The 23,504-nt window shown below is 34.1% G+C and overlaps 2 protein-coding genes and 1 pseudogene across 2 annotated transcripts; 1 reads left to right on the top strand and 2 right to left on the bottom strand.

The window, feature by feature from the left end:
* Window positions 1-219: 219 nt before the first annotated feature.
* On the bottom strand, window positions 220-1,793 carry LOC133305032 (uncharacterized). The gene is made up of 4 exons (XM_061505135.1): window positions 1,561-1,793; window positions 995-1,240; window positions 623-874; window positions 220-418 (listed from the first exon to the last, which is right to left on the bottom strand). Exons 1-4 carry the CDS (start codon window positions 1,791-1,793, stop codon window positions 220-222), a joined length of 930 nt encoding a protein of 309 aa, XP_061361119.1.
* A 14,581-nt stretch (window positions 1,794-16,374) lies between these two features.
* Window positions 16,375-18,697, bottom strand: LOC133305030 (monooxygenase 1-like; annotated as a pseudogene).
* A 531-nt stretch (window positions 18,698-19,228) lies between these two features.
* Window positions 19,229-23,247, top strand: LOC133305029 (uncharacterized). Its single transcript, XM_061505134.1, has 3 exons — window positions 19,229-20,380; window positions 22,693-22,942; window positions 23,093-23,247. The coding sequence occupies exons 1-3, from the start codon at window positions 19,229-19,231 to the stop codon at window positions 23,245-23,247; spliced, it is 1,557 nt and encodes a 518-aa protein (XP_061361118.1).
* Window positions 23,248-23,504: the final 257 nt, after the last annotated feature.

Below are 23,504 nucleotides of genomic sequence, written 5' to 3'. Positions count from 1 at the left end.
GGTTTGATTTTATTGAAACAAGTGTGCGTGTCTCGCGTGCCGTTTCTATTGCAAAGGAAATAAAAGAGATTTAACATCTCTAATTTAAGTCATCGGAATCAAAGTTAATATCATGTTCTTCCTCCCTTCCTCTACTAATAAATTCACCAATAAATTTGAAAATTTCCAAATCATTCAAGTTTCCCTCTTCTTCATTTGGAGCATCCAAGCCAAGGGGGTCTATACTTCAACATCTTCCAAATTTTCTTCATATGTTGGCTCCACAATCCAATAATCATCCGAATCAATGTCATCAAAGTTACATTCAATTTGTGGAGATATCTTATGCTTTCTATTGCCTAATCTTGAGTTAGCCATTACAAAAACAACATCATTTATTGTGTTATGCTTCAAATGGTTTCTTTTTTTGTGTGTGGACCTAAACAAATACAAAAAAATAATTTAATACATAACTAATATAATATGTTTGAAATGAAATACAATTCAAGCTAAGTATTATTAAAATTTTATCATCTCAAAAGCACTCCAATTTCGCTCACACCCAGACGAACTACATATCAAACTAATCATACAGATAGCAAATTTTTGGAGCTCTAGAACACCATCCCCATAAGATTCTCACCATGCTGCTGGACTCTTGGTATCAACTCCATCCCTAGCAAAAGAAATCCCTAAAAGACCTTCACGATCCTTGAATGCCTCAAGTTGTTGATCAATCTTTCTTTCCACAGCAAGATCCCCCACCATCCTTTTTACACAATCATATAGTCCAACTTTCACCTCATAATCCACTTTAAAGGTAGGAGAATAATGATGTTTGGGGTTTAAGTAATAGCCTGCAGCTTGCAAAGGCCTATGGAGTTTATTGTCCCATCTTCCATCAATGACATCCATACAAGCTTAAAACTAAATATTGAAAATAAAACATTTGAATTAGTTTTGAGTTAAAAAAAAATCTATAACTTTGAATTAAGCAAATTATTTGATAACTTACAATGAAGGTTTCTTTTTGAACTCCGATTCAATTTTCTCCTTGGCTCGATCCATCGTATCATAAATGGAGCCCATGACTTCATCATCTGAATCAACCAACCGAAGCATCTCAATCAAAGGCGTTACCCTTATCAAACAAATGTCAACATTTCTCCAAAACACTTTGTCCATCACTAAATTTTCAATAAGCATTCCATTTGCTGACTTAGCATATTGGCTAGTCTTCCATTCATCAGAGTTAAACATTCTAATTAAAGGAAGCTTATGGTCATAGATGCATTTCAAAGTCAAGTAAGATGTAACAAAACGAGTCATGCCAGGCCTAATTAAATCTTTGCCATTGGTGAACTTGTTCAATATTGGAATGAGAGATGTTCTTGAATAGATATAAATTGTAATTTTTTTCCCAGAGTAAATTGTGCCTTTATAAACCCGTATTTTCTTCTCTAAATCTTCCAATATCAAGTCAATTCAATGAGCAGCACAAGGTGTCCAATACAAATTTTTTCTTTTCTCAATCAACAATGCCCTAATAGCTTTATAATTTGCAGCATTGTCCGTCACAACTTGGACAATGTTTTCTTCACAACCTCCTTTACCACTTCATCAATCATCTTAAGAATTTTGTCAGTTGTTTTGGTGATTTGAGATGCATCAATGAACTTAAGTAACACAACTTCCTTAGAGCTATGCACACAAGAATTGATTATTGTTCTTCTTCTTTTATCAGTCCATCCTCCAGTCATTACTATGCATCCCGTTTTCTTCCATCGAGCCTTATGTTCTTTAGTAACAGCCATTGTCATAACACATTTTTGCTTCAAAAATTTTACTCTACATTCATGATAGGATAGTGGCTTGAAACCCGGTCCATGCCTAGAAATTGATTCACACATTTTTTTAAAGCCATCATTATTCACAAAATTGAAAGGAATTCAATTGTTATAGATAGCAGTACAAATGTCAAGACATGCCTCCTCCTTGAAGTTCTTCGTGGATATGGTCTTAAGGGTTACATGAGTAGATGTGCTACTTTTCTTGAAAATATTGGAGCAACCACTAATAACTTCCTTTTCTACTTCTTGCCAATTGCACTCTAAATTTTTATTCAATGGTTTTCCTTGTTGTGTTCCAACAAGAAGATTCAACATCTCTATTTTTACTTCATCTAGCACCGCTATACATAGTTCAACATCTTTCGATGTTCTTGCTAAATGTTGCTTCGCACGAAAAACTCCAGCACTCTTTACTTTGAGACAATACTTGCATTTAAGCCTTTTTGTTCCGAAACTTCAATTATATGCTTCCATGCAGGATCTAACCTATTTCCAGGAGCACTTCCAATTTCTTCCCCCCAAGAATAGTGTTGCTTACACTTATAGAAGCTGGAGTGCTACCACTACAATTAGCACTTCATAAAGCCATATGATTTTAAACAATATTTAATCAAAGTTCAGATAAATGCTCTCAGTTTTAGGCTTTCAAATTTCAGCCAAAAAAACAATAGATAAAATAAACCAACAGATTTCAGACACAAGATTATATGTTATCATTTCAAACTATACGAGATTTAACTTCTAAAGACACTTATTTTTATGTGCTGCCATTAATTTCTAAATACATAATTTAAAATAAAAAAGTATGCATTTTTAATTTATTTTACAAACAAAAAATTAATAACTTATAAACATTATTAAATGTGTTTAATAATTCACAATTTCGTTACCGGAAGAAAAATTCACAGTTTTAAAAATAAGTACAAAAGTACATAATTTTCAAATAAGTAAATTAGACATGTGCATCCAAAACTTCAATAACCCAAAAAAAGGAGGATAGAAAAAAATAAGGGAAGAAGTCAAAAAAAATGAGGGTTGAAAAAAATAAGAGAAAAAAAGAAAGTCAGAATCCTTACCAGATGATGAGTCAAGAGAGGAGAAAGGAGGAGCTTCCAAAAAGCCAAGAGAGAGTAGAGAAACTACCGACAGATAATACACAATAGAGAACCCAATATAGTGTGTCAATACTAAAATGTGGAAACAAAGACCTTTTAATAATAAATATTAAAACTAAAAGGACAAAAATATCCTCATTTTGTGTGTTTTATATGGGAAAATAGTATTTTACTTCCACTTGCTCTTCATCTGCCATTTTCACCAATATGGACCACGATTTTCTCCGCGATTTCACCCACTTCAAAAGCTAATTTTTTTTATTTTTTTTAATATTGAGTCGGCTCGATAAACTAATCGAGTCAACCGAGTTCACTCGTCATTTCAACTGAGTCAACTCAATGTTTTAACAACATTGAACAATAGGATTGGGTCGGGGCTTTCATTAGTTAAGAATTAAGAGTATAATTTTAATGTAGAACGTGAAAGATTCGAGTTGTAAAGCAATTCTCGTTGAGAGGTTTAAATGTGTTTTCAAAATTAGAATTTTTTTAAAAAATTCTGTATAAACAAATGTGTATCAATTGCAAAATTATAATGAAAGTGAAAAAGAATTTGTCAAGTGTAAGAAAACAATAAGGTAGTTAGTTTAATACTATAATACCTTTTAGGCCTTCCCGTGATGCTGATAGACCGACCTAGACTCAGAATAATTTTAGTGTGAAATTACCTCAAAGTATATGGAATTCATCAACTTCAATGAAACTCTCTGCTTCTAATAACAGTTAACTTTGAGTTTCTCTTCCTGTGTAGATTGTAAATGCATTTATTCCAGAGAAGCTTAACAAATGACAGTTACTGTATTAAGGAAATTGAAAATCTCACAAGTCTATCAGTTGTTAATTTGAATGGAAATCTGCTTGAAAGAAAATATTCCAATTGAGCTTAAAGACTGCATTTTGGTTACCACATTAGACTAAAGGTCTATTCAAGGAAAACAAGAAGAACTAAAGCTAATTATAGTGTGTGGTGGTCTGGGGGGCCATAGCGGTTTGGCCGGAGATCATTATCAAAAGGTAAAGTTACATCAATCATAATAACAAATGGTCTCACATCACGTCTCAACCTAAAACCTTAAGGCATTAGGTTTATAAATATTTTTCAACGAGATTTTTTCACTTATATTTGAATTCCTAATATTGTAGTGCCTATTTTTTGTCACAATAATATATGAGACCATTCTTGCAAGGAAATCTTTATATTTTATTTCCATCCTAATAACTCTCTTGAGAAGAGTTGTTTTTAGGTTTTATTTACATGATTTGGTGTCATATTTTATCATATTTCCCTTATAATTGCATGATATTATCATTAATCTTATATCTTTATGTTTTGATTGAGAAATATGTTAAGTGTTGTTATTTGATGTTAATTTAAGTGCTAGAGCAATTCATTATCTTTGTTATTTTTGTTTCAGATGAGAGTCATGGCTCTGAGTAACAGTGTTGTAGCAAACGTGCTCAAGTGAAACAGTAAGTTGAAGGTGCAAGGAATAACTAACTTTTGAATTTCAAATTCAAATAGAGATAAGAACGCCTCAACATTGGATCAGGATAAGGAAGTTATGCAAGATAAAGAATAAGCATATATAACTTTCAATCCTAACATTTTGGCTAATAAGAAGATTAAATCAAGCTTAAGGGATAAACATCCATCCCTTTTAGAGGCTATTTTCTAGGGAATTCAAATTAGAAGAGCTACTCGGCGCTCAAGTCACCATTTGCTATATAATGGGAGGCCTACACACATACAAAATAAGCTTTCAAAGGATGAAACACTGAGAGGATTTTAAAGGCTTGTTGAGATAGATCCAACGGGTCAAGGGGTAAAGCTAGGGTCCAGTAGAGAGATCACTAGATCTAGTTGATCCTGTATCCTCCGGTGGCTGAGAAACATTGGATGGTGGCAAAGCCAGCAGTTCCTGCTAGAGCATAGCTACAACATTGTCCCTCTCTATGTTGTCTTAGTTCTATGGAATCTTTATCTTTCTTTTTTGTTTCTTTTTATTCAAGTATGAGTTAAATTGTCTATGATTGGGCGAAAAAGTACATGTATTGTGATGTAACCATGTCTTCTAACTTTGCTATGTAATTTTCCGTTAAGTTGTTTAATAAAGTATTTAAATTGTCTCAATCTTGTTAACTTATCAGAGAGAGAGTTGCAAGTGTTTTGGGATTTGGCCTATATAGTATAGGTGAAACCGGAAAGTTATTAAACATTGTGGATTAACTAAATAAATTGGTTAAGTATAGGTAGTGAGATCATTCACTCCACAAAATCATATAGAAATTGCACTTTATGGCCTTGATAACTATGTAACCATAGAGATATGGGAGCTAGTATACATGTACCGTTGGTGAGAGCCCCTACTTACATGAATGTTCTGGTTTTTTATGGATGATTGTTATAACATCGTTATAGCATTTTGGTGAAGTTATAATATTGAGAAAATTTATCCCAATCTATCTTTTGATACTTGAAACTTTTGTTTTATTGTGTTTTTATAGTTAATAAGTAGTCTTAGCTTAGTCTAATCATTAGTTATTAGTCTTTAATTATTATTGTTACTCTTATTGTTTCACTTAGAGCCATAGTTTTATTTAATCTCTGTGGAAACAATACTTGGACTCACACATCCACTTTATTATTCATGATATGTGTACTTGCGTATTTGTGTTATTATATTTGATTGCAAAATTGCACAACAAGTTTTTGGTGTCGTTGTTGGGGATTATTATTAAAGCTATTACCTTTTTTTGTGAAGTGATTTTTGATCTACTCTTCTTTTTGTTACTTTTCAAGTATTCCAGCTAATTTATGAGTAGCTATTCCAAACTTCTAGAAGTCCATTATGTTCCAAAAATTGAAAGGACCTTTCGGACTAGGAGAAGGAGGCAGAAATAGAATAGAGCTATACAGTACCTAGAACTGCAGACATGGAAGGAGACAAATCCATAAATAGAGAAGGATCGAATAGAGCATAGATGCCTATCAGAGCACATGGAGTCGCCACACTCAACAATATACTTTCAGGGATTGTGTAACCTGACGTTGCAATAACAAACTTTGAATTGAAACCAATTATGTTGAGCATGCTGCAAAAGATTGGCTAGTTTAATGGGTTACCAAGTGAAGACCCACATCTACACTTGAAGAACTTCATAGACATGGCAGAAAGCTTCAAAATTAAAGGAGTAACATCTGATGCATTAAAGGTGAAGATATTCCTTTACTCTTTAGCCAAAAGGGCTTAAACATTGTTGAATACTTTAGCCCCTAATTCAATTAGAAAATGAGATGATTTGGCTGAGAAATTCTTGATCAAATTTTCCCTCCATTTAAGGCAGCTTAACTAAGAAGTGGTATCACATCATTCCAACAGATAGAAGAATAATCATTATATGAAAGTTATGATAGATTCAAGGATTTGCTTCAGAAATGCCCCAATCATGGTATACTTGAATGGCTCCAAATGGAAACCTTTTACAATGGATTGAATGAACAAACCCGAGATTTTGTGGATGCATTATATGGATGGTCAAAGTTGAAAGAAAGACTAGAAAACTATTGGTTAAGCAGTTTTGTTGAATTGTCCTACATGTAAGTTGCTTTTTTTTCTTCTTCATGTGTGTGTGCAACACATCTTTTATTGTGGGGATCAAGCTGTCTGTAAGTAAATCTTCATAGGTAAGCTCTTTGTTTAAGGAGTTTTCTTCTGGCTTATTGTTCTACCAGAATCCGGTGGGATAATGGTTATTGTCTGTATTAATGACGTGGTTGGACAATGGAATAGTGGTATGCATATGGAAAATAAAATGTGGTTTGTGAAGTATGTTGATGTTTAATATACATAATGAGTTTAACTTTGACGTATTTGTTAATATGTGAAATGAATAACGTATATGTGAATATGCAGAAATAATTGACGTATTTGGTAATATGAAAAATGATTATTTTGTCTGTCAATATACGAAATAATTGATGTGTCTATTGATATATGAAATGATTGATGTGTCTGATGATTTGTGAAATGACTGGTATGTCTGATAAGTTGGAATATGTATTTTGAATATGAAATTATGATGAATTTGTGTGTCTGGTAAAGTTAATGTGTGAGGTTCAGATATTTTAATATTTTGAATAATTTTGACGGTGAATCAGTTGTATCTCGTAAAGAGAAAATTAATGAATACTAAATGTCTGTGATTGTTTGTACAGTAATCCTTAGAAAAATGCATGCTTTGTAAATGTGTTGAATTGAAAGTACATAATTCTATAAAGTGAATTATATGTAAATATACATAAAATATGAGTGAATTCCAGTACGAGGCCAATAAATAAAGTGGTCGTACTAGTTGAGATCATTCAATTAATGGATGACTCTGTGGAATGTGATAAGTCATTACCGTGAACGCATTCGATCTTCGGGTGGTTCCGGCTATTTGTGATATAAAGATAAGTATATCTCTGATTGAAGGTGTAGATTTATCTTGTTTTTCTGTGATGTGCTGTAATGTGTAGATTGAATGTGTGTATGTGGTTATGCTTAATGTATTTGCTTAATTGTTGAATTGTTTTGTGTGATGTTGCGTTTTATTTGTTAATTATTGTTATCTGTTTATTTTTATTGTATTGTAAGTTTTATTGATATTCTGAAAATTAATGAAATTATCAGTATTGGTTTTTGAAAGAAGAATATGATAAAGTAATATGAGTATGTCTGTGAATGCTATGATACTTGGAGATATTGCTCCGAGAGTATCAGGTTGACGGGAGAAAGATGAAAACTTCCGTAAGAACTATAACATTGATAAATTATATAAGGTATTTAGTAAACTGTGAATGGTTTATTAAGTTGAATAAAGTTGTTTGAAAGTGTTTATGTGTTTACCTATTTATTATTTACCGTTGTGTGGTTACGAATTATCGGTAAGCTATCTGTTTAATTTTAATATGTTAAATTGCTTGTCAAACAATAATGATTACATGTAAATTAACCATAGGATGTAATTGAACTGATTTAATGGTATGGAATTTTGTATGTTGTATGCTGTATGCTTTGTCTGAATATTGTATGCGTAATCTGTATGTTTCTGCTATTCTGCATATGCTGACCAATTATATAGGAAGTGAACTTGAGAATCGGAGACTATTCTATAAACTTAGAGTTTACTAGGATTTTATATCTCACCCCGCATTATGGGGAGACATTTCAGGTTCTATTTTAGGTGATGAGTCTTCAGAGAATACGGAACATGAAAAAGATGGTTAACAGACTCATTAGGAGCAGAGCGATTGACTAACATTTGGGATTATACGTGTATGGCTGTGTTTTGAATAAATTATGTATTTGAGATAAAGATATTGTTGGTACAACTGTATATAATTTATAGAATATTTTATAGTTAAAGGTTCGGATATGTTACGTAAAATAAAGGATGTATGTATGTTTCAAGTTTGCTGAGAGTAAGTAGGAATCTACGGATATATTCTGAAGATGTTAATATGAATAGGTCATGTATTGGTTATGTCTAGATATCAGGTTTAAGAATTTGGATAGTCCGATAAATAGAGGTTATGCTGTCCGTTTTTATTAAATTGGTAGCTGTTACATTTTGGTGAGAAGTTTTAATTCTACACAGTTATGGGGCTGTATAGTTTATTTTAATGTTGTTAACACAAAGGATACAAAGGAAAAAATTTAATTAGTCACGTAATTTCAAGAGAACTATTGTGATACTTATAGGAAGTCTTATGCTATTCTTATTAAATTAAGTGTGCATTTGTATCGTTTTGCGTAGCATTTCGGTTAGGTAAACCAGGGTGTTACAAATAGCAAAAATATGATTTCGTATTTAACCCATAAGAGTAGCTTAGTTGGCAACTGAGTGTACAAGGATTTGCTTTGGTCAGGGATTCAAACCTTTGCCAAAGCAAATTTTTAAAATTCTTTGGGGGTCATAGGGAAACTGCCTCTCCCTCGAAAGGGACTAGTCTCATCCCTCCTCCGGTGACAGTGGCCCAATGCACTCTCTGCTCCAATGAGAAGCTAGCTTCGGGTCGTATTCCACGGACAAGGTAGCTATAGGAGATTTTGTGAGGATACGTCTGCTTGATGTGATCTTGGTCCCTTTGGAAAGATAAAAGAAAGATCTACAACTTTTGTGAAGAATACAAGATCCAAGCCCATCATCTTTGATACAAAAAATTTGCCAAAAGATAGCTTCAAAGAGATTTTCACTAAATCGTTACTCCTCATTTATCGTTTTAAGTCTTTCTAGCTTAGCCATTGTTTCAATACTCAAATTCAACTCAATTGTCCTACAAAACAAGCAAGGATCATTCACACGAGTCAATAATTCAAAGTTAATGCTTTTTGGCCAAATAATGTTTTATACTATTACAATAGACATTTATTTCTTTTGTAAATAATATTTTTAGTCTTAGTGAGAATAGCTTCTTTTCTATTTTGTCAGATCATCAAGTTTGTTGTAACGGCATTCTGTTTTCTTTTTCCTTGCCTTACTGATTTTGGCATTCTGTTTTTTCCCTTCCTTTGCTTTTCTGATTTTAGGATCCTTATATATGTATGACACATTGTACATGACGTTCACATCAGAGAATCAATGAAAGAATTATTCAGATTCAGATTTTGTTTTTATCTTTCGTAATATGGTATCAGATGATGTTTAATGGCTCGAGGTTCAACAAATACCTCATCTTCTTCTACTAATGTTTCTGTTTCTCCCATGGAGGATTCTTCCTCTCCCTATTTCCTTACCACCGGTGATCATCCCGATCTTATTCTTGTAGCCCACCCTCTCACCGGCGAAATCTTCAATTCCTGGAGCCGTGCCATGACTATTGCTCTCACAGTCAAAAACAAGATTTGCTTCGTAGATTCATCTATCCTTCGACCCATCCCTACTGCTCTTCTTTTTTTTCCTGGAACCGTTGTAATTCCATGGTTACCTCACGGATTCTCAACTCCGTTTCAAAGGAAATCGCAGACAGTCTTATGTATTTCTCTAATGCATATGACATTTGGACTGATTTACGCAATCGATTTCTACAAGCTAATGGACCTCGCCTTTTCCAATTGAAGCTACATATTTCCTCTCTTCATCAGGGATCCATGCATGTGAATACTTATTATACAAAATTTCAGATTCTATGGGATGAATTGAATGACTTCTCGCCGCCAGCAGCTTGTGCATGAGGTGCTCTACGTTCTGTACTTGATACTGTGCAACAGGACCAAACCATGCAATTTCTCATGGTCTCAATGAATCCTTTGCCTTCATCAGAGCTCAGATCTTGTTAATGACCCCACTTCTGGCACTTTCGCGCGTGTTTTCCTTGGTTCTCCAAGAGGAACGCCAACGTCATATTTCTCATGGTTTTCCGACTACACCTAACACTCCATTGGCAGGATCGGTAATGACTCTTGTTGATCCAGTTTCAGCGCCTCCGTCTTCAGCCTCCATGGTCGCCGCCGTTGCTCCTCGCCGATCACGCCCATTTTGTACCCACTGCCAAATCCATGGCCACATCAAGGAGTGTTGCTTTAAGCTCCATGGCTTTCCCCCTGGATATAAGCCCAGATCCCCTCGGCCCAGCACTTCTATGAACCAGGCCCAATCTCATGCGGCCCTTTCCTTTCCTCCACACATGGAGCAGCCCAACCCACCCCTTTAACCCACAATCAATATTCCTATCTCATTAGCCTTCTACATACCAACCCACCTACCCTTTCTCCTTCACCGACACCGTCAGCTTCGTCTTCTACCTTTACACCGCCATCCGTCGCGATTTTTAGTGGTGAGACTTCCTCTTCTCTTCCATCTTCTTGCTGGGTTCTTGATACAGGTGCTACGCACCATGTTTCTTGTTTTTCTTCGATTTTCTCTTTTACTTCGGAATCCTCTTCTCCTTCGATATGTCTTCCTAGTGGTGTTTCCGTTTCTGTTTCTTTTATGGGATCTATTTCCCTTTTACCTTCTCTAACATTGATCAATGTCCTGCATGTACCTACCTTTTCATTTAATCTCCTTTCTATTGGTGCTCTAACCCGTGATTCTCCAATTGTTTCTCACTTCTCTCAATTTTCTTGTCATCTACAGGATCGTCTCACGGGCAAGCTGATTAGGATTGCTAATCGTTTGAGAAATCTTTATGTTTTTAATTCTTTTGTTCCTTTTCCCCCTGAACATGTTCCGCCACCCCAATGTTTCACTGCTTCTGTTGGTGATTTTACTTTATGGCACTCACGTTTAGGCCATTTATCTTTGTCCATTTTGAAATCAATGAAACATGCTTTGCATTTTACTGATTCTTCCCTTTTTTGATTCTCCTTGTATGATTTGTCCTTTGGCTAAACAAAGACGTTTACCTTTCATTTTGCATCCTCATATGTCCTCTCATGCATTTGATCTCATTCATTGCGATATCTGGGGTCCTTTTAACCCCACTGGTGTTTCTGGCTCCAAATATTTTTTACTCTCGTTGAAGATGCAACACGCTTCACTTGGGTTTATTTCCTCAATCAGAAATCCGATTTTGCAACTATTTTCCCTAATTTTTTTAATCTGATGCTCAATCAATACAACTGTTCAATCAAGGCAATCCGATGTGATAATGCACCGGAATTGCATTTGCGTTCTTTTTTTTTCAGAAAAGGGCATCCAAATTTTCCACTCCTGTGTGCATCATCCCCGGAAAATTCGAGTTGAGCGAAAGCATCAACATATTCTGAACGTTGCTCGTGCTCTTCACTTTCAATCTCATCTTCCTCTTGCCTACTGGTCACAGTGTGTGCTCACTGCCGTATATTTATTTAACAAAACACCTTCTCCACTTTTACAAGGTAAGACTCCATTCGAGCTTCTTTCTCACAGAGCTCCCAATTACTCTCACCTTCGTGTTTTTGGTTGTCTCTGTTTCAGCTCAACACTTCTAAAGTCTCGTCACAAATTTTCTTCTCGCGCTACTCCTTGTGTCTTCATCGGTTACCCTCCTGGCCACAAAGCTTACAAGCTCCTTGATATTGAATCATATCAAATTTTCATTTCTCGTGATGTCACATTCCATGAGACTGTGTTCCTTTTTGCACTTCTTCTCCATCTACCTCTCCTCTTACTTTTATTCATAGTCCTTCTCTCACCACTACAACTCCTTCGGCATCACAACCACAGTGTGTCATATTATTGCTACTGATGGTTCTCTTCTGGAAGATCCTACTGTTTACCGCAGGCTGATTGGTCATTTACTTTATCTCACTATCACACGACCAGATATTTGTTTTGCTGTGAATCACTTGAGTCAATTTCTTTCAGCTCCTCGGCAGCCTCATCTTCAGGCGGTGCATCGCATTCTTGGTTATCTTAAGTCTACTATTGGTCAAGGCATATTTTTTTCTGCTAAATCTTCTCTTCAATTGCACGCCTTTTGTGATTCAGATTGGGCTTCATGCCCAGATAGCCGTAGATCCGTCTCTGGTTTTTGTGTCTTTATTGGACAATCTCTGATCTCTTGGAAGTCTAAGAAACAAACCATTGTTGCTCGCTCCTCAGCTGAAGCTGAATATCGATCAATGGCTAATGCTACTTGTGAACTTTTATGGCTTTTTTCATTGCTGACTGACTTGCAGGTAACCACCTCATCTCCAGCTCATCTGTTTTGTGACAACCAAGTTGCTCTCCATATTGCAGCCAACCCAGTTTTTCATGAAAGAACGAAGCATATTGATATTGACTACCACATCGTTCGTGATCAAATCACTCAAGGACATCTCCTTACTTTTCCAGTCCCTAGTTCTCAACAGCTTGCTGATTTGCTCACTAAACCTCTGCATCCTACACTTTTTAATCAGCTTTTATTCAAGATGGGAGTTCTCAATATACAGTCTCCATCTTGAGGGGGAGTATTACAATATACATTTATTTCTTTTGTAAATAATATTTTTAGTTTTAGTGAGAATAGCTTCTTTTCTGTTTTGCCAGATCATCAAGTTTGTTGTAACGACATTCTGTTTTCTTTTTCCTTGCCTTACTGATTTTGGCATTCTGTTTTTTCCCTTCCTTTGCTTTTCTGATTTTAGGATCCTTATATATGTATGACACACTGTACATGACGTTCACATCAGAGAATCAATGAAAGAATTATTCAGATTCAGATTTTGTTTTTGTTTTTGTTTTTATCTTTCGTAATATATACTTTTGACTAGATATAAGAATGATTATAGTCTTTTGAAACATGATAAACTATGAGTTTTTCCTCAGATACTACACATGACGAAATGGGGAGATGCGGGTTAAGAATCTATTAATCAACAACAACATGGTTTCTGGGGTATAGCAAGGTCACTCCCACCTTTCACATATGTTACACTTTGGATTTATCTCAGTCCACACGGAGAACTTTTTAAATTTATTTTTTTTGAAGGGTTTGAATCAGGGACTAGTTATATGGGGGCACTCTGGTAATCTGAAGCCATGTTTTGGAAAGTTTTTGAATGTTGATTAATTTAGAGAAGCAGAGTTTGAAAAGAAATAAGCTGTGTGGCCCAATTACAACTAGTTTTTTTGGGACAAGAAGGAGCTGGTCCACTTGGACTTTAATGAGCTCAATGGTGAGATTCCATCCTCTATGTAAGGTGCTCAATGTCTTTGTTGGGTTTTACGTGCAGCAGGACAGGCTTTTTGTCCAAATTGTATATACCTTGTTAAGGGGTTTATCACATGGCTGACCAAAGCAAAAATGCCGTAAAGCAAAAGAAGCTGAAACGATTAAAATTTACATCAGCTGATAGCAACTCCACATGGGAATTACAAGTGGAATGGACATTTAGACCTTTCAAGAATTGGATTACTTTTTTTTGAATATTACAGGAATCGTGCAACCTAATACACACTACACACGCCCAACACCACTAGGCTAATCCTAGTGGTGCAAGAATGTGTAGTATCTGAGGAAAAACTCATAGTTTAACTACTTGTTCTTGTAATTTCATTTCTTTCACAGTAGTTAAAAGCATGTTCAATAAATTATGCACTTGCAGATTGGGTGTGCGAGATCCAAGCAACCACTATGTTGTATGAAAATGGGTTGTAGTTGTTTAAAAAAAAAAAAAAAAAATTGGGTTGTAGCACGTGGGCCAACTTTCAATTTTTATTTTTATTTTTTTTGGCTACGTGGGATTTTTTTTCGCCCTAATTCATATGGGAAAGGGATATTTGCAGCATATCTACCTTATCGCAAAATTGTTGTGTGAATGTGCAACTAATATTACTTACAAAAAACTTTAAAATTAAATATATAAAATAATGAAATTGGGGTAAGATTCGAAAATTTAATTATATTCATTAAAGTGTGCGAAAATTTAATCCCAATCCATTTTTAAAAAAAATAGTTACTTTGAATCAATTGGATAAATTATTAACGATTATAAAAATATTTACTTTAATCTTAAAATAAAAGTAAACTGTAAATTAGATAAAATAAAATAAAAATAATTTACAGAGAAAAAATTAGAAAAATTAAATTTTGACTTTACAACAAATTAAAAAAAAGTTATATAAAATAACATAATTAATAATTTACGAAAATAAAAAATAAATCGTGAAAATATTTATATTCCTAAAATGATATCTATATTTATGAAATATCTAAACCAGAAAATTAAAAAGTATTTTTAATATGATTTTTAATTCTTATTTTTATATATGAAATGCCATTTTTATCGAAAAGAAACCATAACAAATATAAGTCACGTAAAAGAACATGAACTGAATTCCGGAATTTATAAAAATATGATTCTAAAAATATTTGTAGAGAAAATAAAAATGGATAATGACTTTTAAAATATTTACTTTAAGAAAAATTATATTCCCATGTTATATTAAATAAAAAGTATATATCTTTTTTTCTTTTTCTTATTCTACAGAAATCAGAAATCATTTGCAGAAAAAATCCATATATTAGTAAAATTTATAAATCTCAAGCTTTGTCGTCAGAATAATTAAAAGATTTCTCTCTTGTAATAGAAGATAAATTTTTTCATGTTGAGAGACAAATAAAAATTCGCCATTTTTTTAAAAAACAAAAATATAGACACATTTTTTGATATGAAAATAATTCGAGAGAATAGTCTTATATAATATGAAAATATAATTTTTTATAATTAAATGGCAAAATTTGTAAATTTCGTATCCGTGCTATATAGCTTTCCAATGAGGTTGACACAAGTGTTTCATGCATTGAGGTAAGTTCCGTTGTAGCAAAGATGCAGAAGGCTTTGGGTTTATAAATGCCAGCATTGGACTTATTGGTCATGTGGAGCGTACGAGAGGACGGTGAAAAGACAATAGAGGGATAGAGTCGGAAAAAGTTAAAGTGATCCGTGATTATCATATCAGAATTCTAGCGATCATAAAAAAATATTTTTTAAGGTTTAGAAGTTAGAACCACTCAAGATTCGGTGCTTCTCATATGACCATTTTTTTCTTTTTCATTTTATCTTTGTTATTTTTTCTTTTTTTCTTTTCATTTTCACAAAAGGACTACCCAATCAACGATGTTCCTTAAGTATAAAAATTGTTTCGGTGATCATAACGTCATAAGTTCGTTACTCACTGTTTCTCACTCTTATACGGAATTAAAAAAGTACAAGGCAAATCAAAATGAACTTGTGTCATATCCACACTTCAAGTCTAAAGGGCTCTTGTGTGAAAGAATGTATTAGAGAAATATAAAAGGATACAAAATAATTAATTAAATATCATCCAACTCCTTAAATTTTTTTATTGAAGTGGAGTAAATAATTGAGAGAAGTGAAAAAATATTTTCAATAATATATATATACCGCATATGTACCAATAATTCGATACATACTTTATCAAATATAGAAAAAAGTAATATATTTATATTATCTTATTTTTATTATTATTTCTTCCTATATCCTTATTTTTTTTATTAAAGTAGTATATATCCTCATTGTACTGAAGATATATTCGAGAAGTGGAATCTATTCAGCATGTTGGTGTGGAGGTTGAGACTCAAGCTCAATGGAAAGGAATTGAAGGAACTAAGTACGTGATAGAACTATTTTCTTAGATGCATGACTTGATCTTGAATGCCAAGGCCCAAGTGTGAAAAAGAAACAAAAAAAATGATACAAAAAGATGTACAGTAGACACCACAAAAAAATGGGATTTAGCTACGGTAAACAATGTGGCAAATCTGCAAAAACAATCGTGGCCAAATAAATTTGCCACGTCTCCATTGACCGTATGTAATACTTGTGTCGCATTTGTTTAGCTACAGGCATTTTCCCCATTTAGCCATGATAGTGATGAGCGTGGTAACATTTATTAGCTACGTTTACTCTTGAGATTAGCCATGAATATAAACGTGGCTAAATGTGTTCATTATATTAAAAAAATATAATAATATCATATTCAGTTTTGGAATTACTATCTTGCTGCTGATCCAATAAAATAAAAACAAATGAATAATGCATGATAAATATAAAATTGTAAGAAATGAGAATGAGAGTTTACAAATAACGACCAAATTGTGTCTCTAAACAGAACAACCATGATTACAAGCTTCTTCCCAACAAGGAAAGTATTCAAAGAGAGCCACAAGATTCTCATCCTCCTTTCTTTCACATATTGATCGAATGTTTCCTCTACGATATTTCGCTCTCTTCTTGTTTTCTTACTATAACGCTTGGCCGCTTCAAGAATCAATGACTATCTCCACATACTAACACGAGACTTTTCAATGTGCTTTTTTCTCACTCGCACACTTCTCGAGAAAACTTTCCAGGAACTGTGGAGTTCTTCTGTTTCGGGCTACCGAAAAGCAGATGCATCTTGTTAGTATAGGTAGTACCAATTAATTCTTATAAGCTCTCTCAAACTGTGCACCTGCACAATCTTTGGAATCCCTCTCTTTCGGGTGTCGATTTGATTCATTCATGCATGTAACCCCCGCTGGAAGCCTATCAGGAGCCGCTCCTTGTTCGTGCCTCTTTGCACCGGCGATCACTCTCCGCCCTCGTCAGCGCTCGGGATGTTACAATGGTACATCCTCTGTGGCAAGCATCTGGCAAGAACAACAACAACTTCTATGGAGGTTGAGCCACCCTGTGCAATGAATGGGCCTGTTGCATGCATTGCGTCACCAGCGACAATTATTGTACCTTTCCTAAAGTTGCTAAGAAGCAAGTCCCATGGTGGGCGATACTTCAAGTCAGCGAGATGCAACAAGTTCTACTTGCAATTTGGTATCATGTCCATCGCCTCTACAGGGAAACCCTCCATTGATTCCACTAAAGATTGTTTAATAAGAACTGGGTCTTTTGAAATTATTGAATTTGCTTTAGTAGGTTGAAACATAATTAATTCTCTACCTTAAAATGTTTACTAAATTAAGAGTACCGCATATAGGATAAAGCAAGAAACATCTTAAATTTTTTTAATTTAAAAATTGAAGTGGAATATTTGAAGTGAGAGGTTATGAAATTAATGACCTTGAGAAGTCCTTAGTCTTGTCACAAACCAGTAAACGAGCTAGACCTCTGTTTATCACAACAAACTCTCTCGCAAATTGATGACCATTTGGATAATTTGTGAAGCCTCGTGCAACACATATAGAGAAGACCAAAAGCTTCGTTGGATTTAATCCAAGCATATTTGCAATGGAAGAATGCACGCCATCACATCCAATAACAACCTGACACTAGAAAATACATTCTTGTTGTATTGCAGTTACATCGATTTACTTGTCATTAAAATTTAACAAGCAATTTACCAAAAAATAAAAAAATTAACAAGCATTTTCACCTAAATTGAAGTGATATATATATATATATATATATATATATATATATATATATATATATATATATATATATATATATATATATATATACATACTCGTCGCCCCTTAATATGATGCATGTTAAAGTGATATCAACTTTCTACACCTTATCTATACTCGTGGCCACTTAATATGAGTCCGAGGAGCAAGAGAACCTGAATATGGTGATGAAAATAATATGAGGAATTAGACTATCTTGCTTAACTTTTTCTCTTTTCACTATGATGATGCCTTGGTCATTTACTTATGTATGAAAATGAAATCATGGATTTAATTTTAATTATGTAGTATTTTTATAAATTGTATTTACCTAAATTAAAACAATTAGTATATAGATGACATTTTAATTATTGTTAAATAAAATATCAAAGTTACAAAATGAAAGCATAATAAGGATGTTTATTAAAGAAACAGAGAGTCTGTGTATCTAAAGTTTAAGCTTGAACAAAAACTTACTAAGTAATGTTGCACCCTATGCTTTAAAATATTTTAATGATGACACAATTGATATAATTAAATTACAAATCCTAACAACCTTATTTGTTGATCAAAAACATGATGATTTTTGTTGGGTGGTTACAGCATATCAAAAGGTTGTTGAGATTCCAAATCTGAAGATAAGATAAAGCTTGAAGTTGTTGCAGTCAATTGAAGATAAAGAGCAGAATCAAAATTTGAAATTAAGAGATAAGGATAAAGTCTAAACAGCATTATCATGGGAGCAAAAGTTTATGAAATTTTTTTTTACTATATATATACCCATGCTCCAATAGTCTCACAGTAAAGCAGCAAATGAGATCTAAATTTTTAGCCTAAGACTTGTGTTCTTTATTAACTTTTTTTACAAGCTTAGGTTTTAAGTGCTTCATCGTCACCTTTTAGCTTTTCTAGAAGTATTAGTAAGGTGGTTCATTTTAAGTTGATTTTTCTCCGTGTGTGGAGACTTGCTATTGTTGGTAGTAACAATAGGTGTGGGCTTATCGGTGGATAAGTGTAAACTTTGATTTAAAGGGTTGAATCAAAGTAGTGTGCCTCAAGAGTAGATTAGGATCTACTTGTACTTGAGTATTTTGGCTCATTGAAATTAGTGAAGTTTTTTTTAAATCCCATTGGATTGAAATCCAAGTGGGTCGTGGTTTTTTACTCCTATTGAGCCTAGGAGATTTTTCCACGTAGAAATCATTGTGTTTTTTTTATTTGTGCATCATTCTTGTGATTTCCTTTTATTAGCAAAAATTAGAAAATTATATTAAAAATTATATTTGAATAAAAACAAAAAAGAGAGATAGGTGCTACTACTCAATTCAACCCCCCTTCTTGAGTACCACTGGGACTAACAATTGGTATCAGAGCGTGGTTCTCTTTATTTTACAGGTAATTCCTGAAGAGTAGATCCAAGAATGGAGTCAATCCGAGAAGGGTACTCAACTCAAAGGCCACCGCTTTTTGAAGGAAAATTCTTCAATTACTGGAAGAATCGAATGGAGATTTTCATAAAAGCCGAGAATTATCAAGTCTGGAATGTAATCGAAAATGGTGATTTTGAAATCACTAAAATGAATGACAAGGGAGACTTGATACCAAAGCCAATCAATGAATATATCGATGAAGACTGGAAAAAATTAGAATCCAACGCTCAAGCCAAAAGACTTCTTCATTGTGGTCTTGGCACACAAGAGTACAATAGAATTATGGGTTGTCGTACAGCAAGGGAGATGTGGAATTTATTGGAAGTTACCCATGAAGGAACAAATGAAGTCAAGCAGTCAAAAATTGATTTGTTGATGCATCAATATGAACTTTTTTCCATGAGCCCCAAAGAAAACATACGGAGCATGATAACACAATTTTCAAATATTGTCAATGAACTTGGTGCATTGGGAAAAATAATCCCAACTGATGAGCAAATTAGAAAAATACTACGTAGTCTACCTCATGAAGATTGGAGACCAAAAGTGATTGCTTTACAGGAGACAAAAGATTTTAAAATATTTACACTTGAGGAGCTGACTGGATCACTAATGACTTATGAGATGCAACTTTTATCTCATAATGAAACACTCAAAAAACACAACGACATTCAGCTCGCACTTAAGGCGGAAAAAAGGGGCAAAATAAAAAATCAATCTCAACGGGAAAAAGGAATAGCTCAAAAGTCAGAACGAGAGGAGGAAGATGAAACAGAAAGCGATGAAGATGAAGATCTCGCTATGCTTGCTCGTCGATTCAAGAAATTTTTCAAGAAATCAAAAGGCGACTCAACAAAGAATCGCTCAGGAAGACAAAAACCTAGGGTTGATGAAAAATGCTTCAAATGTGGAAAATCAGATCACAAAATTAGGGATTGTCCTTTCCTGGAGAATGAATCGAAGAAGGAACAAAAAGAGCATGCTAGGGAGGAACAAAAATATCAGAGAAGGGATTTCAAGAGAGCTATGGTGGCGGCATGGTCCGATTCAGAATCTGAAGAAGAAAAATCTGATGAAGATGCACAAGCGAATCTTTGCTTAATGGTGCATAGCGACTCAGAAACTGCTGATGAACCACAAGAGGTGAATCTTAAAATTCTTAAGTCTTCTTTGTGTTCTTTGTCTAAAAAGCATCTTGTTAAGCACATAGAAATTCTGATTGACGAATATGTGGCTATGTGTGATGAGAAAAATGAAATTATTGATGAATATAGTGAATTAACAAAGGACCTGAAAAATGAAATCAAGATTAAAACATGTCTGAATGAAGAAAATAAGAAGCTCAAGTCAGAAATTATTTTGCTAAAAACTAAAATTTTAGATGATGAGAGATCTTTTGAATCACTAAATGAAGAATTAAAAAAAATTAATTCTAAACTAAATCATGTAAATATTGAGAATGCTAAGCTGAATTTAGAGAACCAAAGTCTGGCTGCTAAAGAAAATGCCTTGAAAAATGAAACCAGTAATACAAAAGAAGAAATTACTGTTGCTGATTGGTTTATTAAGAGTGTCAATAAAAATAAACAAGGCCTGGGATTTTTTGGTGTAGCAAGCAAAAATAAATGGAAACATGTTGATTTGTTTGACAAAAAGATATGTTTACATTGTGGGAGAGTTGGTCATCTTGTTGCTACTCACGGCAAGTGCACCGATCGTACAAGTAATATATGATTAAAAAAGAGATCGTTCCCACGAGGATTACGGTTCAAGCACTAATTCACTATCGCAAACTTAGTTGGACAATCAAAAGTGTATTTGGAAACAGGATTTGAATTGCAAAATTAAAATATTAAATATTAAGCTAATTACTTGCAAGAATTAAAGACAAGAAATTAAAGATGCGATTTAACTAATAAAAGAAAAACGTAGCTAGGGGTTCGATTTCCTTTAATCTCCTTATTATGATTCGAAGTCCTTCTTTACGTTAACCGTCCTTAATATCAATCTAACCAATTCTTTCGCGTGTTATTAGAGCTCAATCCCTTGTTACCCTAAAATCTTTACAAACTTGAAAGAACCCTAGTTCCCCGGTTATTCCCCAAGAATGCAAGCATTAAGTCCAAGAATCTTAAGGTTACGCAAATTCTATGTCTATCCCTAGAATCATAGCGTTTACGATGAAGTTATCAGATATGGATCACACACCAACATCCCTATTGTCATGCATTTACCGATGATCATTATATAAGATTCAAGCCTATATAAAGCATTAAAAACAGATAACTTCATTCATGATAAAAAGGAAAATTAACGTACGAATTATTCAAAGCATAATAAATCGACGAAAATCCATCTAACCCTAACTACTTAAAGAACTAGCCGGACATGGCAAAATCAAGAACAAAAGAAAATAGAAAAGCTCCCCCAAACTCCATAAGTGATTGGTGGATCTTCAATATCTCCAGTGAACACTTGACGTTGATCCGTCTCCGCCGCTCACGAACATGAATCTGATGTTTCTCCGCGTTCCTTCAGCCTCCGAGCACCCAAGAGTTGTTTAGCAATGTAAAAGCTTTCTTCTGGTTCCCAATGGTGTTTTTTTTATAGGTCAAGAGTTCGTATCTTGATGAAACACCTTGAATGGGCCTAAGTTGGGTCTCTGGGGCGCTTAAGCTTGCTTCATCGCGCTTAAGCCCCCTAGAACGGTGATTGCAGAATTCGCGTTGCGCGCTTAAGCGCGCTGTAGGGCGCTTAAGTGCGATCTTCCAGTCAGAATTTTCTTCTTACAGCGCGCTTAAGCCCTGAGTTAGGGGCTTAAGCGCCCATAGGCCGAGACTTTTTGCGTATTTTGGAGGCTTAAGCTTCCTTATTGGGGCTTAAGCTTCCATTGGCAGAGGCTATTTGCTTGTTTAGGAGGCTTAAGCTTCATGATGGAGGCTTAAGCTTCCTTTCTAACAACTTGATAAGATCTTAAATCTATCTTGTTTTTGATCTTCCTCTATCATCTCTTGATCTCATATCTTCTAGTTGTGATCTCTATCTATCAAATCTTCATCTTTTGACTCCTTTTGTCAACAAATCCCTAAAAAATAGCAAGGATGATTCAATTAAACAAAAATTCAGATAATGTTCATGATTATCCTATTAAAACCCTAGTTTTTGACTTGTTTAATTAGATAATTCATATTATTTTAGTCCATAAAACAAGATAAACTAAAGGTTTATCACATCTTAAGATGGATTGTAGGAAAAGAATTGATGCTTATAGGAAGAACTGCACCTATTCACTTAAGAAACAACGTGAAATCTGTTTCAATTCTAAAATTAAAAATAAAATGACAATTCAACAGATATGGGTGAGAAAAACAAATGGAGTTAAGCCTGATATCAAGAAAAGGGAACCCAAACAAGTTTGGGTTCCTAAATCTAACCTTTAATTTTCTCTTTTGCAGGAAAAAGTGAGGGGGAACAACCTGTGGTATCTTGATAGTGGTTGTTCTAAACATATGACTGGAGATAAATCAAGATTTCTCTCACTAATGCCTTTTCAAGGAGGGAATGTGACATTTGGAGATGACAAAAAAGGTGAAATCATTGGAATTGGTAAGGTTGGCAAGTCACCTTCTCACTGTATTGATAATGTCTTCTTGGTCAAAGGTTTGAAACACAATCTTTTAAGCATTTCTCAATTTTGTGACAAAGGTAATAGAGTAGAATTTACTTCTGAAAATTGTTTAGCGAGAAAATTAAATTCAAATGAAGTAATTCTAGAAGGTAAAAGAGTAAGAAACACTATTCAAGTAGACTTAAATTATATTGCAAGTGTTTCTTTAACTTGTTTAAGTGTTCTAGATGATGATCCCTTGTTGTGGCATAGAAGATTAGGACATGCCAGTTTATCTACCTTGAAAAAACTAAGCTTGCTTGACTTAGTTGTTGGCTTACCATCAATTAAGGTTAAAGATAACCAACTGTGTGAAGCTTGTGCAAGAGGTTTCTCAAAGTGACAAGGGTACAATGATTCATCAACAAAAGTACCTCAAAGACCTTCTAAAAAAATATGGGATGGAAGCCTCTAAGCCGCACAAGACTCCAATGGGGACTGTAGATAGATTAAGTGAGGACAAAGAAGGTAAAAGTGTGGATGAAAAAATGTATAGAGGTATGATTGGATCACTTTTATATTTAACAGCTAGTAGGCCTGACATTGTGTTTAGTGTAGGCTTATGTGCACGTTTTCAATCCAATCCCAAAGAATCCCATT

The sequence above is a fragment of the Gastrolobium bilobum genome, unplaced genomic scaffold (assembly GCF_033153095.1).
Source record: "Gastrolobium bilobum isolate Gb01-03AN ecotype WA unplaced genomic scaffold, APGP_CSIRO_Gbil_v1 utg21960, whole genome shotgun sequence".
Classification (NCBI taxonomy): Eukaryota; Viridiplantae; Streptophyta; class Magnoliopsida; order Fabales; family Fabaceae; genus Gastrolobium; species Gastrolobium bilobum.
The sequence above is the reverse complement of the archived record's forward strand: the minus strand, read 5'-3'. Positions and strand labels throughout refer to the sequence as shown.